This window comes from Acanthochromis polyacanthus, chromosome 15 (assembly GCF_021347895.1).
Source record: "Acanthochromis polyacanthus isolate Apoly-LR-REF ecotype Palm Island chromosome 15, KAUST_Apoly_ChrSc, whole genome shotgun sequence".
Lineage (NCBI taxonomy): Eukaryota > Metazoa > Chordata > Actinopteri > Pomacentridae > Acanthochromis > Acanthochromis polyacanthus.
In genome coordinates this window covers 32,767,443-32,784,310 of record NC_067127.1, presented here as the reverse complement: position 1 = coordinate 32,784,310, position 16,868 = coordinate 32,767,443, and the positions used below count along the sequence as shown (strand labels likewise).

General features: G+C 38.6%; 1 protein-coding gene across 1 annotated transcript in view; it reads right to left on the bottom strand.

Annotated features, from left to right (window-relative positions):
• epas1b (endothelial PAS domain protein 1b) overlaps positions 1–16,868 on the bottom strand; it is an 87,915-nt gene that overhangs the window by 12,212 nt on the left and 58,835 nt on the right. Inside the window, exons 7-13 of the mRNA XM_022203604.2 lie at positions 10,763–10,869; positions 6,543–6,690; positions 5,448–5,656; positions 3,870–4,108; positions 3,406–3,519; positions 1,654–2,198; positions 668–761 (exon numbers count right to left, since the gene is read on the bottom strand). Of these exons, the coding sequence (XP_022059296.2) occupies positions 668–761; positions 1,654–2,198; positions 3,406–3,519; positions 3,870–4,108; positions 5,448–5,656; positions 6,543–6,690; positions 10,763–10,869 (1,456 nt within the window). The remainder of the gene's footprint in view (positions 1–667; positions 762–1,653; positions 2,199–3,405; positions 3,520–3,869; positions 4,109–5,447; positions 5,657–6,542; positions 6,691–10,762; positions 10,870–16,868) is intronic.

The following is a 16,868-nucleotide window of genomic DNA, read 5'->3' as shown; positions in this document are numbered from 1 at the left end:
TATTATTACATTGTGGGACACACACCTTTAAAAATGAAACTTTGGCACAGAAGTGTTTGCTACAGGATCGTTTAACTCTCCCACTTTGTCATAGATTTACTTGAATAAATACATGTGAAAACTTGTATTAAGGTCTTATCTTGCTTAAACCAACAATTCTTGAGATTTCTTTTATTGATATGTATATCCATGGTACGAAATATTAGGAAAACATACAGTCAAAACCTTGAAAAGTGTTTTTTTTTTTTGGTAGGCCTGCCGTTATATTAACCCAGATTTATGGCAGTCGATTTTCTTGTTGAGAACCCAGTAATGTTTAAATGTGACAGAACTGCAAAAATACTCCACAGGATCTTGATTTGGTTTTTGACAATTGAATATTCTTTGCTCAGGCAGAATATTCATTGTTATTAATTTGATTGCTGCAAGTAGCAACTGTTTAGTTGCAAATCATCATCAGGGCTCCTTGGATGTTGAAATTTCAACCTAAACTCGTGAAAAATTAGTGATTGGTGAGACTTAGAAGTAAGTGCAAGAAGACCAGACTTCAAAAATTCCCAACAAGAAAGGCATTTGGAGTAGTGCCTCAAGTTTTTGCAAGGTCATATGAACTTTTCTGGGAGGGTTATACGAGTTGACATGGAAAGACTTTTGCAGGGAAACTCACCACAGCCATCTGATAGGAGCGCTTGATATTGTTGGTCATGGCCACTCTGACTGGACTCATGTCTTTGCAAGCTTGTACGAAATTGTCAACAGACCTGCAAACACACAGAAATAAGAACACAGCCCACAATTTTAACTAGGTTAAAGATGTACTGTTTTTAATTTGCCATTTTATTCTTCTTTTCAAAGGTTAACAAAGTTATATATTCAATACTGCATGCAAGAGCATACAGAATCACCATCCACTTTATTAGGTAGACCTGTATGTTCTAATGCAACCCAATGCAAAAGCTCTGCCATAACCTCTACTTTTACAAAGAGTCTACAGTTTCCTTTTCCAAAAAAGTCTAGCGGGTAGACACTAATACTTTTAAAGGTGTTGCAGTATAGTGTGCCACAATTTCCTCATTACCATTGAAATGTTTGGGGTCACTTAGAAATGTCCGTATTTTTGAAAGAAATGCAGTTTTTTCATTGAGAATAGCATTTAATGAATCAGAAATCCAATTTAGACATTGTTAATGTGGTAAATGACTATTCTAGCTGGAAACAGCTGATTTTTAATGGAATATCTCCATAGGGGTACAGAGGAACATTTCCAGCAACCATCACTCCTGTGTTCTAATGCTACATTGTGTTAGCTAATGGTGTTGAAAGGCTCACTGATGACTAGAAAACCCTTGTGCAGTTATGTTAGCACATGAATAAAAGTGTAAATTTTCATTGAAAACAGGATTGTATTGGATTGTAATAAATTTTACAGCTGGACCTGATAAAGTGGCTGGCTAGTGTGTATTCCAAGCAAAAAAAAAAAAAAAGTATGACTTTTAAGTAGCCTCCAAATCCATGCATGTAAAAATCAGCTGTGTATATCATTGATATGCATGTGCCTGGTTTTTACATGAACAGCCTCTGAGACTAAAAGCATTTGGCAAATTAACTGTTTCATTTTTTGTTTTCAAATGAGATGTTAATTTTCTATGTTACCTCTGTTTTTGCAGAAGATGGGACATGTTCTGCTGGCAGGACGGACGATCTTCTCTTGACAAAGTGTCCATCAGGTAGGTCTTGGTGCCCCTCGGTTGCTGCTGCTGTTGTTGGTAGGTTAACAGCGGGTCTGGAGGCCACTGCAGATTCTGTCTGCCACCCATGGAGGACAGAGGAGCGCTGGGCGGAGACTGGTACGGTGGATTCTGTATATGCCCCATCACGTATGACCTTGCTCGAAGGTCCATGGCTCCCCGACTAGAGCCTCTCTTCTCCCCTGCAGCCCAGGATGCCGATGGCTGGGGCTGGTAGCAGCCTGGAGGCTGATGATTCGAGGAGAGGGGCTGAAAGAGGCTGGCAATGTTGCTGAAGCTGTGGTGGGTGGCCTGGTGTATCTGTGGCAGGTTGCTGTTGCTTCCCATGGATCCTGCTGGTCTGGACTCCAGGGACTCCGACTCAGATATGATGGGATTCAGCTGGAAGTCCTCTCCGTCCATTGGGATGTAAGGTGCCAAAGTCTCCAGGTCCAAGTCACTTAAGTCTCTCTGGAAAAGGGAAACAGCAGAGGGTTTGGTAAAATCAAATGTTTTATACTACTAATTAGGGATGTCCCGAATCCCAATCTTGGGATCCAACACTTGAAGTTAAAAGCGACTGATATTGACCTTTACCTATGCCCTCTACTTTGTTTAGATCTGTTTTCAAGTAGAAATGCGATGAAAAGAAGCTGCAAGAACAGCAATCACATGTTCCTCTAGAATGCAGGACTGGTATCTTGCTTAAACCCAACTTAAGTTATCAGTTCTTTGCTGGGATGAGGTCAAAAAACCTGAAAAGTCTCTGTCATGGTGCTCCTTTACTAGCTAAACTCCTATAATGGGGCGGCATAGCTCAGTGGGTAGAGTGGCCGTCTCGCAACCGGAGGGTTGCGGTTCGATCTCCCGGCCCGTCGTGCTCATGTCGAGGTGTCCCTGAGCAAGACACCTAACCCCTAATTGCTCCTGATGGGTCGTGGTTAGCACCTTGCATGGCAGCTCCCACCATCAGTGTGTGAATGGGTGAATGTGATGTATCACATAAAGCGCTTTGGATAAAAGCGCTATATAAATACAACCATTTACCATTTATAATACCCTCTGCTTGCTACAGTAATAAACATTAAGAAGTTCCACCTGGCTTAAACATGTACCACTGCTAATCTACAATATTTAAAGTGTATTTTATCTTGGAAAATCGGGTATTGGCAGATACAAAATATTAATTTAGCCAGTATTGCTGGCATGAGATCATTAAGTCTCACAGAAGTCTCTGTCATGGTGCTTCTTTACTAGCAAACTATCATACTACTCTTGGCTAATCTACAATACTTGAAGTGTGCATTATCTTCAAAAACGAGGTGTTTGTAGTTCACTGGGACATTCCTAAAATTTTAAATATATATATATATATATATATATATTATAATCCAAAGAATATCTATTCAAAAACAAAACATGCCAAAGTTGTTGGCTGACTTCTGGAGGAATGTAAATTAATTCCTGTTTAAACCATATTGATTATTTGCATTTAAAGTAATGCTGTTGTGTAGTAGTTTAGACATTTCATTTAATTTGTGTGTATTATCACTGGTCCAATAGAAAAACATAACATGAAAGAATTCCTGCCAGATTTATAACCAAAAGACCCTCAAAAGTTTTAACAGTGACAGGCTCATATTTTAGCAGAGATACGATTAGATTGAACCACACACACCTCAGTGTTTGCAGAGCCGTCGTTGCCCTTAGTGTCCAGAGCAAACAGCTTCTCAGTGAGCTCCACCTTCAGGTTGCTGTCCACTGAGCTGTAGTAATCACCTGGGCTGCTGGGCTGCAGAGGTGGAGGACAGGAAGGAAGAAATAATGGATGTGGGGTGAGAGGAGCAGAGAGGAACGAGATGACCAGCACAGACAAAAGGGATAAAATGTAAGAGAAAGGAGTAGAGAAAAGGAGGGAGAGAGTGATGAGTTTTCACAAAGGCACTATTCACTGCTAAGAGGCTGTTCCATCCAAATATCCACCCCCGTTATTCTCACGCATGCTGCCCACTTTTAGTGACCTCACCGAGCACAGAAAGAACAAACGATGACACAAGCCCAACCAACCAGTCGCCCGATCGCTCGCTAACTAATGAATCCCTTCAGTTTAACAATCGGACTCTGAATCCTGTTCGTTCTCACCGTGGAGCAGCTGCTGAGGCTCGGAGTGGAGCTGCCCGGTGGCGGGTTCTGCTGCACAGTGAATGTACTGGCCATCTTAGCCATGTCCCCTGGAACCTGAGCCAGAGTCTGGCCTGTTGCAGCAGCAGCAGGCTTGTGGCTCTCGCTGGCCCAGGATGGAGGTCCTGGATGGGGCATGGCTGGAGCAGACACCTGGCTGTACGAGGCCGACTGCTGGGGCTCATCGAACTGAGAGCGACCTGCAAGGAGGAATCAGACAAAAAAATGAAAGTGCAACAAGAAAAAGTTTGATGCTAATAGCAGAAGCATTTTTTGCATAAAATGCTGTTTATTGGAGCGATGATAAAACAGTTTTATTGCTCTTGCTATCTACTTTGATATAATCACAAGAGGGTAAAACTGAATACGCTGATGTACGTCATATAGAACTTAACTGAATCATGAATGCTCGCCATCACAGAACCCAACTAGCTGGTATTGTCAGTCGACATCATCAAAGATATCACTACTGGCAAAGATTTTTGTCCGATAAACATTGACTAAAAACTATTTTTTCTTTTGTGGAGGAAGGAACAAAAGACAGAGAAAGAGATTAATTACTCCGCCAAATAACGCGGTGGAGTTATGTGACGATCAGCATTGGTTTGTCCGTCTGTCTGTCTGTTAGAAGTATTACTCATAAACAGACGAACGGATTTAGATGAAATTTTCAAGAAAGATTAGAAATGAAACAAGAACCAAGTGATTAGATTTTGCCAGTGATGCAGCTTATAGTCTGGATCTGTTAAAGATTTCTGTATCACTGCAACTATGACAACAAGAGAACACTACATCTGCTGCCGGCTGACGATGACATGATTGCAATCCTATTACAAATCCACCACTGCAGACTTATCGGGACTTGTCTGTCGGGAATGACACAAGGAACAACTGATTAAATTGTGGGGGTGTTTCTGAGTCCCATCAATTCCCACCACCGACTACATATTGAGGTCACGCGATTCGGTATCTGTACATAACGTACACATGCATAACACACACGTGTGCTCAGTGCAAGGTCATTTTGTTTGTGGGTGCATCGATATTAAATGGCCACATTCTATTTTGCCGTGATTTTTGATCATAAATAACTACTAAACAAATGCCACATTAGCTGCATTCCTGACATTGCCGTATGGGGAATGAACAGCCTCGGTGGAGTACCACTCTCTGAGTGTTTTTCTTGTTTGAAATGGTGTAATGACACAGTTTGTCCAACTTTACAACACTTAGCACTGTGCAGCACATGTAGCAGAGCATGTAGAGGTATGGAGTCAAGAGGTGTCTTCACAGTAAGTTGCTAACGAGGACGACAGCAAAGTTAAACAATGACCCCATCATTTTACCTCTAAATATTACTCTTAATGAGTATTACTTATTGTTAGTACCAAAGAGGTGGGTTTTGTTTTTGTTTTGGTAAATGGACATGGTTCCACTATAAGGCATACCTTTGGTGAAAAAGATCATTCTGGACATATTTCTGTGTATTTGCTGCAAACATCACGACCCCAACAAATGCAGTCAGAAGTGAGTACTGACCGAAGTCGAGGGAGATGATTGTGTCTCCAGGAGTTGGAGCCAGCTGAGCCAGGTCCTCCGGTTCCTCTTTCATCTCTGTGAACAGGGCGCCTCCCGGTTCTCCGGTCATGCCGACTCCTCCGGCAGTGAAGAAGCTGCTCATGTGTCGAGGCTTGAACAGGGCCTCTGTCTGCTCCAAGGAGAAAATCATGGACTTCTCCTCGATGTCACTGCAGGACCAGAGAAGACACAGTAGGTTGGGTTTTGTGTGGATACAGAAAGCAGAAGACGGCATTTAAAACAGGGTCAACATTAGCCCTGTTCAGATATGGGATACGTTTCATCCGTCTGATAAAGTGACGGCATCCTGTCACTTTCAATGTTTCTGATAGCTTCATTTAGACATACCTACCACACTGACCGAGGGTCAGATACATGCAAGACTGGATAGTAAATCAAGTGATATATAGTGCATAATAATGGACTAATAAATAAAAGACTAAATTGAAATTAACTAAAGGCTCATTAAACTGTCCAAATCGCCAATAGGCCTGTTCATTTATGATTTCTACTGACCTGTAGACTAATGACTCACACTAATCTGACCTGTTACAGTCACATTTCAGCTTGTAATAGATGTGAAAAAATATAGATGTAGAAGACAAAATGTAACATGCATGAAAGGTTTTGGAGCGATCTGTGTGTGGCTCCGGCAAATAAAGGCACATAAATTGAATGTTTTGATTTTTTTAGGTCAATGTTTGCGCTGAAATATGGAAAAAGCCTTCTTCAAAACACTTCTCATTACTCAAAAGTCTGCTGTAAAGTGCATGTCGACACGGTAATGAGACACAGTGCGGCTCAAATTTGTGCCGTGTTGAAAGCAAAAGGTTGCTCATTCAGACGTGAACAAACATGCTGAGGCAAAGTCTGATGAACAAAAAGGAGCGCATGTCTGACAGTGGCTTTAAAAAGGGCTCTAAAGCTATAAACAGCCTTTTAGCCTGTGACGGGTTGTTCTGCAAATCTGTTCAGGTTCAGGTAAAAGCAAGCCTTGATCTGACAGACACCTTGTCACCAAAAGTTCTCTTGAACTGTGCTCAGTGGGATGCTTACCTGAGGACGTTGTTGATGCATATGATGCATTGTGGCTGAGAGTTGCGGTTGTTGTAAATGACGGATGCGTAGGTTTTCACCCAGACGTAGCCGCCGTTCTTAGCCAGCATACGATACTGGCTGGTCACCGCCTGGCCCTTGGTGCACACTGCAAGGAAAAAGAGAAAGGATGTGAGTGCACTGTGTTTGGTGGCAGGCGGCAACTCTAGATCAGAAATGTGTCAAAGTCCTTTTAGTTCAGGGGCCACATTCAACCCAATTTCATCTCAAGTGGGCCGGACCAGTAAAATCACAGCATAGTAACCTATAAATAACCACAACTCCAAATTTTTTCCTTTGCTTTTGTGCAAGAAAGTACATTCTGAAAATGTTCACCTTTAAGGAATTATCTTTATACAAAATATTATGAACAACCTGAAATTTCTTAAGAAAAATAAGCTTAATTTCAGCAGCGTTTTGCCTCAGTTCATCATTCACACATTACAATTTACAGATCACAGTGTTCCTACAAAAAATTTAGTCACAGATATCTGGAACTGAATGATATAGTATTTTACTTAATGATCAAAATGACAAAAGTCTGACAAAAATGACAAAAAACAACAAAAACAATACAAAATATAACAAAAACGAGACGTAAAATGACAAAAAATGAGACAAAGTACACGAAACAAAATGAAAAAGAGACAAAAAATTAGAGACAAAAAATGGACAAACGACAAAAACAAGACCAAAAATGACAAAAATGAGAAACAAAATGACAAAAAGGTAGACAAAAAGTAGCAAATAGCAAATATCCTGATGGCTTATACTTAATACGTACTTAATAAACCAGTCAACAAAAACTAATTTAAACAGCAGAGAAGCTTCACCTCATGTAGCAGAGTACATAGTGGTATGGAGTCATGTGGTGTCTTAACAGTAAGTTGCTAATTAGTTTGTGTTTACATTGTTGCAAAACAAAGACCATCATTTCCCTTTTTAACATTACTGTTAACATGTTTATGTATCTACGGAAAAAATTGGTCAGTATATCCATAATAACATTTTTAACCCTCTACTAGCTTGACTTTGCAGAGAAAAGTTGGTATTTGCTTAAGTTTTAAATCTGTCATGTTGCAACTTTGCCCACAAAGTTATACTTGCTCTGTATTTGGGCTTTTTTTTTTTTAAATTTGCTATTCAAGCTTTAAATAGTTGTATCATTTGCCCTATAATAACAGCCATGTATTTATATTGCATAAGGCCTTAAAATCAACCAAACATGCCTGCAGGACTAAGTGGGATGTTTGACTTTGAGCTGAGAAGGAGATGTGCTGGCGGCCGTCCACAGTTCAGCGCTGGCGTGGGAAAGGAGCAGCGCTGGTCAGAAAGTGAACATAAGGCCACTGACTCCGAGTGTGTGTCTATGTGAGTGTTTGTGTGTGTTAGAGTGTGTTGTGAGGAGCCTCGGAGGCAACATTACATGTAGCGGGGAGCTGTTAGCATGTGCTGATCAACAGGCTGGTCACGTTGGCCGTGAGAGTGGCTCGTCTGTGCGACACACAGCGATACAGAAGCCCTTTATCTAGAGTTAAAGTCAGTCAGCTGACGACTGCAGATGCACCATGGCAACATGACGAAAAAACGAAGGCACGAACACAAAAAACACAATCTGAAATCTTACTTTAAGTCCGACATTATGCCTTTTTAGTTTCATGGTATGACATTCGCACCAAAGTGGAAATGATACATTTTAGTTGTGGTTCACTTGGTGTTCAAACTGACATTTTTCACATCAAACCAAACATGAAAAAGCACAAGTTGCACAGATAAGGCCGCAGCCGGATTGGACAGCTTTCAGGGTTTACATTTTGCAACAGACAGAGGTGCAGGACTTCAGATTGAGTAAATATAGTGACTAAAAATATGTGACAGGAGAGTCTAAGACCAAATATGAAATGACTAAATGACAGCTTATTATCAAACCACTAAACCAATCAGCGCCGACATAATTCTGTCTGCCTGCTGCCGGAGCAGTTTGATGTCGTGTTTATTGATTTGCTTTGACGAAAGACTTCCTAACCGGCCTTGTTCTTGCTACTTTGCTTTATTTTTTGCAGTCAAACAGTACAAGGTCTAAGTATTATGGTTTGTTTTGTTAGTTTTGTACTAATACGTCTTATTCTCAGCAGTAAGATATTAAATGAGCTCTACTTTTAAATATTAGAAAATGTGTTTGCCACCGATATAGAACAGTTTAAGTACTGCTTGTGGTAAAAAGGGCATGTTTTAAAACGAACATTGTTTGATCAAATGTAAAGTTATTGACTAGTTTGGTGCGATTTATACAGAAAAATCTTCTCACCTGCTTCTGAAAAACTGAAAATATTCATATTTTATAGAACAATGATGGAGATACTGGACATCCTGCAGAAAAAGATGCTTGGAGAAATTTAGAAATGGTATTGTCACACATTTTGTCAAGCAGAGGACACGCAGCACTGTGCAGCACATGTAGCAGAGTACGTAGCGGTGCAGAGTCATGTGGTGTCTTCACAGTAAATTGTTATTAAGTAGCAAATGGCAAAGATACTGATGCCTTTTGACGTCGTGTTTATTGATTTGCTTTGACGAAAGACTTCCTAATCTGCCTTTTGTTGCTGCTTTGCTTTATTTTTTGAGTTGCTGTTTGTAGTCAGACAGTACAAGGTCTGAACAGGTTTATTTTGTTGTCAGTTTTGTAATAATATGTCTTACATTAAATGAGCTCCACTTTTAAATATCAGAAATTGTGTTTGTCTCCTATATTTGAGTTCTCCCTGTGGTAATGAGGGCGTGTTATGTACTGTATGTGTACATACATGCTGCCATAATGTTGCAGGGGGACTGAATTACTGTCAGAGCTGCTAATGATGCAGCAGAGAGAATAGCCATGATGCCTCACACACACACACAGTGCCATTAGGTGGTAATGGAGGCCACCTGGTCCTACTGTGTTTGCGCCACCAGATGTGCAAACCTCATCAGGCCTTCAGCGGCTGCACTTAATCTGATAAAAAAGCATCTTAATGCCATGAACCTGCTCCGGGCTCAGAAAAAACACAAACACACAAAGATGTATGTGCTCAGACTAATATCAGAAAACACAAAAAATAAGGCCAAATAACATCCTGATTAGTTAAAACCTTATTAGTTTGCTTCAGTTTATGCTTTGAGATTCCTTTTATCAAGCAAAATTTAGATGATAAGTGCATTCATGTATATTTTTATAGTTAATTTACAGTAGTTTTCTTTATAAATGATCATAACTGATCGGGTCTCACTTGCATCTGACATGATTCAGTATTATTTAACTGTGAAACTGTAAACCCATCTGAGATGAGGTTAGCTGACCTTTCACTCTAGAAACACAGATTACTGTTTACATAATTGCAATAAAAGCCTGAGCACAGTGCAGAACAAGAGCAATGATGGCAGTTTGTGTTTGATAAGATGCTGTAAAATCATCAACTTAATACTTTAATTAGCCCATTAATCATGTTAGATAATTCATGCACTACAATAAACCGACAATGTTTAACAGATCACTTGGCTTTTACCTTAAATCCATACTTTTAAGCATCAACATGTTAACTGAAACTGTATATGTGAAGATTAAACATATTTTTTCCTGTGTGTTTTAAGGGTATTACACCATCCTTTGACGTCGCTGCTTCTCCAACAGAAGCTTCAATTGTCTTTTAACTTAAACATTTGGCCCGTTTTTCACCAACTTTGCTGTCGTCTTTGTGGAAATACTTTATGAAGAAGCATAAAGTATAAATCTTGTGTTTGTCCTTATTAGGATGAGGGTTCATGCTCACATAGGGGAATGTGCAGGGTTTAATGTTGCATTATGAATTGGCAACTGACAAATGACAATAAATCTCAGGACATTTAGCAAATTCATGCAGAAGTAATGTAATGTTTGTACTGAAAGTGCACTTATTTTTGTATTTGCATGCATTGCCTTGTGGAAAAAGTCATGTCCATGCACAAAACATTGCATACAGTGTACAATTATCTTCTCTGTCTGCATTTGTCAGTGTGGATGATGGGATATTTGTTAACTTATGTCCCTTATTGATTGTTCTTTCTCCAAATACAGCGAGCAGGAGTTGGTAAATTGCATTCTCTATGGATTTTCATCCACTGAATGGATTCCTGTTAACCTCCAAGTGTATATATGCAGGGCTTACAGTTGTGGTGGCTCTTGGTGACGATGTCCGAGTCCAGAGCGTGGTAAAAGTCGTAGACGGAGCGTCCCAGCAGATCGTCAGGAGTGTATCCCATCAACTCTGTCACCCTGCGGCACACATTAAGAAAGAAAAGAGACAGGATATTATGCTGTTAATTTAAACTTTTCCGTAATTCCCTCCTCGCATGCAGCGCTCAAAAGACAAATCCTGCATTCCATCCCCAACTCCTCGCACTTCAAAAGGCATCACGCACGATTTGGAAATCAAACAGAGAGGTGGATGGTTTTCCAAAAATAAGATTCCTTCACATTCTCCGTGTGTTCTTCTGGGAACAGCTAATCTCTGTCCGTCGCTCTCATCACGAGTTCACTTTGGTAATGAGGATTTTTCCTTTTATTTCTCTCCAGCTCTCTTTACTCATAAGTATGTCAAAATACAGCTTTTGGGTGCATTCAGGTGCACTTTTCTGAGTGTGAATCTTGAATTCAGAGTCAGTTTTAGGCTGTGGAAGAGACAAATAAGTTTGGTTTAATCTTAACTCTGCTTAAAATCAAACTTCAGGCCAGTGGGCGTCCGTAGGAGAGTCTCTTCCCAACAAACTGCTGTGAGAACATGATCCAAACTTATGACAGGAAGTGACCCCTGAACACAACATTTTACCAGAATATGGACACTAGCAAGTTCATCATGTTTAATCTGAACTAAAGTGGCTGGAATGTGATCTGATTTGTCTCCATCCGTCACCAAAGTCTTTTATTTTGAAAAGCAATCTTGATAAGTATGCAGTTTCTGAGAAGCTGTGAGTTTGTTCATGAGTTTTGGTTTGTCTGCAGACATAAACAACCAAAGGGAATCTGTATTTATTCTAACATCTGAAAAATGGATCAAGGATTGTTTGGAGTTGAAATGATTGGTGATGAATTCATTCAGTACTGAACAGTAACATTAAAGCAGCTTTCCTCTTTCTTCGCACAGATTTTTCAACCCTTTGAATCCTAAAACCCGCAAGTGGGTTTGGAAGGCATGTGCTCTTTACAATTTGGCAAAATTTCACAATTTATCAGAGCCAGACACTGAAATAAGAGAAAAATCCTTGGATCTCTAACTTCCCGACAGTCCTTGAACTACTCTTTCCTTGGAATACTGAACTCGATCTAAATTTTAAATTGGGATACTTCATCAACATCGCTTTATTCTACATGTCTAATTTTTTTTAAAAATGCAACAAAAATAAACAATTTACTTGAAGCAGATTCTGCAAAAACAGAAATTCTGTACTTCTGAACATAACTGCGAAGCCACTCAAAATTCAGCTGTGACTAACAGGCACGTGACAAAAATTCAGGGATTTTTTTGGCTGAACTGCAGGCTGTGTTGACAGAGAAATGAGAAGAGACAAGTATGGGAACAAATTAGAAATGAAGTAGTTAAACATCTACAGCGGGGGTGTCAAACTCAGTTTAGTTCAGGGCCACATTCAGCCTAATTTGATTTCAAGAGGGCCGCACCAGTAAAATCACAGCAAAATAAGCTACAAATAGTGATAATGTTAAATTTTTCCTTTGTTTAGTGCAAAAAAGTACATTCTGAAAATGTTCCCATTTAAAGTCAGACAAAAAAAACCCCAAAAAACAACAAAAACAAGACAAAATATTGCAAAAATGAGATGCAAAATGAAAAAAAGAGACAATATAACAAAATGAAGCAAATGAGACGAAAACAAAATAATTAGACAAAAAAGTTACAAAGCAACAAAAAATGGACAAACAACAAAAACGAGATAAAAAATTACACAAATGACAGAAACAAGCCCAAAGATGACAAAAGGGAGAAAACGACAAGTAGACAAACACCAAAGCAGGACAAACACAAAACGAATAAAGCAAAACACAAAATGACTAAAATAAGACAAAAAACACAAGAGAAACAAAAAGAAACACAAAATGACAAAAAACAAGAGACAACAAAAATTAGACAAAAAACAACAAAAACGAGACACAAAATGACAAAACAACAATGACCAATCTAGTATTTTACTTTATGATCAAAACAACTTGTCATGGTCTAGAAATTCTGTCAAATTTATAGTTGTAAAACTTCACAATTTGCAGTTAATGTCTTTTCTGCAATTTTTACACTTTACAAAGTTGCCCCACAGGCCGGATTGGACCCTCTGTTGGGCCAGTTTTGGCACATGGGCCGCATGTTTGACACCCCTGATCTATAGTATGTAGAGCCTTAATTGCTGTCCAATACTTTTAACACCTGTGGTGACTTGAAAAATTGTTGTACAGGTCCAGGTTTTTAAATTTTGCTGCAAATCAACTTATGCTATTATAACTGTGATAAATACTTCTGACTTCTCTCTCCTTTTAGTTATGGTTGTTCTCTTTCTATAAAGGTGCAGGACTTTAGGTTGCAGTGAAAAATGAATCTACAGTGAGTAAAAATGTGATGGGAGCAAAGAAAGCACAACGCAGCATCAAGTCCAGATAAGTTTCCAGTGGGTATAAATGTACATTTCTAAATTTAATATAGTTTTAATCTGCAACTTCACATAACTCTACATATTCTCTCTGACAATAAATCAAGGTACAAGCATACTATTTTCATTATCTTTGATTTACTACCGTTGTATTATTGATTTTTAAGTGAGGAAATGTAATTATTATTTCGACTTGGACTTTATGACAAATGTTAAGCTGTCTTGGATAATGTTCAGGGTGGGCTGGAAAAAAAGCATTTGCTTCATGCCCATCCCATTTTGGTTATGATGATGAAATTGAGAATATAATGTTGTTGAAGTGTCTGACCAAAATAAATTCATTCATTCATTCATTCATACCGTTTAATGAGCTCTAAAGCTCACTGCCTTTCAGAAGAATACGAAGAGCTGCAGGTTTCCCCGTTATCTCAGTGATCTGTCACTGAGCAAAGATTCCCAGACCAGAATTCTCAGGATTTCTAAGGAAATTTGTGAGTCACGGACGCTGAGAGTCGACTAAGGATAACAATCAGTGGACGATGATGATGCTTAATGTGGATTTATCGTGTGAGAGAGAAGAGTTCTGGCGATTCACTCTCGTCCTCAGGTTACGTAACGCTGACAGCTGCAGGAATCACAGACATGTTGAAAGAATGACCGAGAGCCACATCTTGAACTAAATTTGCTCGAAAATATATGAAAAACAAATACTTGGAACACATAAGGAGAAAGAAATTGAGAATTGTAGTGAAAAATTAAAGAAAATAAACTTCCATCTAAATGTGGCCGCAATGAAAATAGCATCAAATTATCATAATGATGATTATGGTGATGACTGCTTTCTTTAATTTTGTTTTCACAATGTGCAGAATAGACATACTTTTTTCTTGTGTTTTTACAGGGTACACTACTGTTCAAAAGCTCGAGATCACTTATTCAAAGAAAGGCAGTTTTTTTTCAATGAAGATAACATTAAATGAATTATAAATCCTGTCTAGACATTGTTAAAATGGTAAATGACTATTCTAGCTGGAAACAGCTGGTTTTTAATGGAATTTCTCCATAGGGGTACAGAGGAACATTTCCAGCAACCATCACTCCTGTGTTCTAATGCTACACTGTGTTAGCTAATGCTGTTGAAAGGCTCATTGATGATTAGAAAACCTTTGTGCAGTTATGTTAGCACATGAATAAAAGTGTGTTTTTTCCTGGAAAACATGGACTAGCCGGAGTGACCCCAAACTTTTGAACAGTAGTGTCATTCCTTCCTGTTCATCACTGCATGAATAAAGTCTTAGTTCTGACATCTCTGAGCGGCACCTGAAGGCAGCTAGTCAGAATCAACCTACTGTCAGCGCTGCTCAGTTTAACAATTTCATCACAGTTTTTATAAAATTACAAAATGACACCATTTATCAGAGCCAGAAACTGTAGAAACAGAAAGAATTAACAGGGTTTCTTGTGCTGTTTTAACTTCACGTCTGCAACGTGGCAGCCAATCAGGGTAATTTACCAAATCTAAGCCAAAAAGGCACAGCATTCCATTGAAATCACTTTGTTTTACATATGTTTATAAAAAATACCAAAAACAACACATTTCCTCCAATCACATTGTGTAAAGAGCTAAAAATGTTGTGCTCCTAACGACTCAGCTGCAACCGACAGTCACTTTGCAAAAATTTGGGGAACATGGAATAAAAATGGTACCACTGATGTATAAGCCAAACCAATCAAATCTTTGATAGTTTATTTTTTCTTTGACTGTTTTCCATCAGTCAGTTTGTCCTCTTGGTCAGCAGTAACAGCTAGCTAAATATCTAGCTTCTACTGCTAAGAAACAGCTAACATTAGCATGAATTAGCAACCCTGTTACTGTGATTAGAGTAGGGTTAGCAAATAAATAAAACATGGAATAAAAATGGTACCATTGATGTGCAAGCTGAGCCAATCAAGCCTTTGATAGTTTATTACCTATTATTGATGAATATGGAGCAGAAAATTGTAAAAGAGAAGGTTTATTTTTCAAAAATTTTGAAGCCCAAATGTCCTCCACTTCTGGAATGACCGTTTTGCATGTCACTGCACATACTGTACGCCACAAATAAAAATTTGTGAATCTTGAAAGTAGTGTAAGAGGAGGAGGTTAGAGGTTACTAGGCTTCTCCTGGTCAGTCTAAATTACCAAAACCTTCCCCTGTCTCTCTCCAAAGTGAGAAATCTCTTTCCTTTTCCTTCTCTTTTCCTACTTCCTCTCTTTCTTTGTGTCCCTCCTGGACCTCTCGCTCTGCCAGCTAAAGAAAGTCTGGGTCCTTCCCTAATGAGTCTAAGTCCCTGCTGAGCCGGCAGGCCGACCCGCCTACAATAAACTCATTTGCGTAATTGGAGAGTAGATTTTGGGCAGCTTTTGGATTGGGCCGAAAAGGGCAAAAAAAAAAAAAAAAAAAAAAAGAAGAAGAAGAAAATGGGTCTCTTGTTTGTGGCGTGACGATGCAATGCACAAACCCATTTTAGTCCACAAGAAACCTTTGTCCTGTGTGAGCGGCTTGATAAGATTACAGGTCTACGTGCTGCTGAGACTCCAATCTGTGAATGAGTTGGTCATCACAAGTGGGAATGATTTAATTGGGTCCAAACTAATCAGCTGTTTGGCTTCAAGACATCCCACTGATTTCATGTTTGTCATTCGTCACCACAGGAAGTGACTCTGTGACGTCAGACTGGTTTTAACAGACCATCTAGAATCTTCTATACAAATTATTTTTTAAATTCTTTTTTAGGCTTTTTTTCAATTGCTTTTGTCGAATTATTTTTTGGAGTTATATTTATCTTATTTGTTTTATTCTCATTTACCCTTGATTTATTCATTTACAAATTTATTATAATTATCCATTATTATTACTTCTGGCCTTGTCTTTGCTTTCAATTTTAGCTTCAAATATAAAAATATATTATTATCTGTTCATTTTTTTCTCTTTCACCCTTTATCTATTTACCATATTTATTTACTATTATTATATATAAACCTTTTAATTTTCTTTCATGTTTATCAAATTTCCCTATTTTTTCATCGTATCCATTTTATTTATTAATTTTATTCCCTTCTTATCCTTTATTCACTTACCAACTTGTGCATTTGTTTTATTTACTATTACTATTATTATCATTATTTTTTAATATTATTATGATTGTTATTATTATTATTGTTGTTACTGCTACTTCTAGCTTTGCCTTTACGCTCATTTATTTCATTTGTTTTCTTTTTCTATAACTATCTAATGTTGCTGTATTCATTTATTTTGAACATCTTTTACCATGTTTGTCTCTGTTGTCCAGTAGTCTGACTGAGTTTCATTCTTTTCTGTCTGTAGTGTTTCATAAACTCTGTTTTTCAGAGGTGCTGTATTAATAAAGTTATTTCTTTAATCATCTGGATTGGAATGTGCTGCAGGCTCCACTCCACATTTCTGTGTCTCTGTAACCTTTGGCTCTGATGATGTCGTGACAGCGTCTTATTACAGTTTTTCATGTTGCTGCCAAGTCAAACCGATTCAGCCAAACACGCTGCAATCAGAAAGTCTCTTTTCTGTGTGTGTGGTTCAGGATATGTTTTAACTGGCAGCC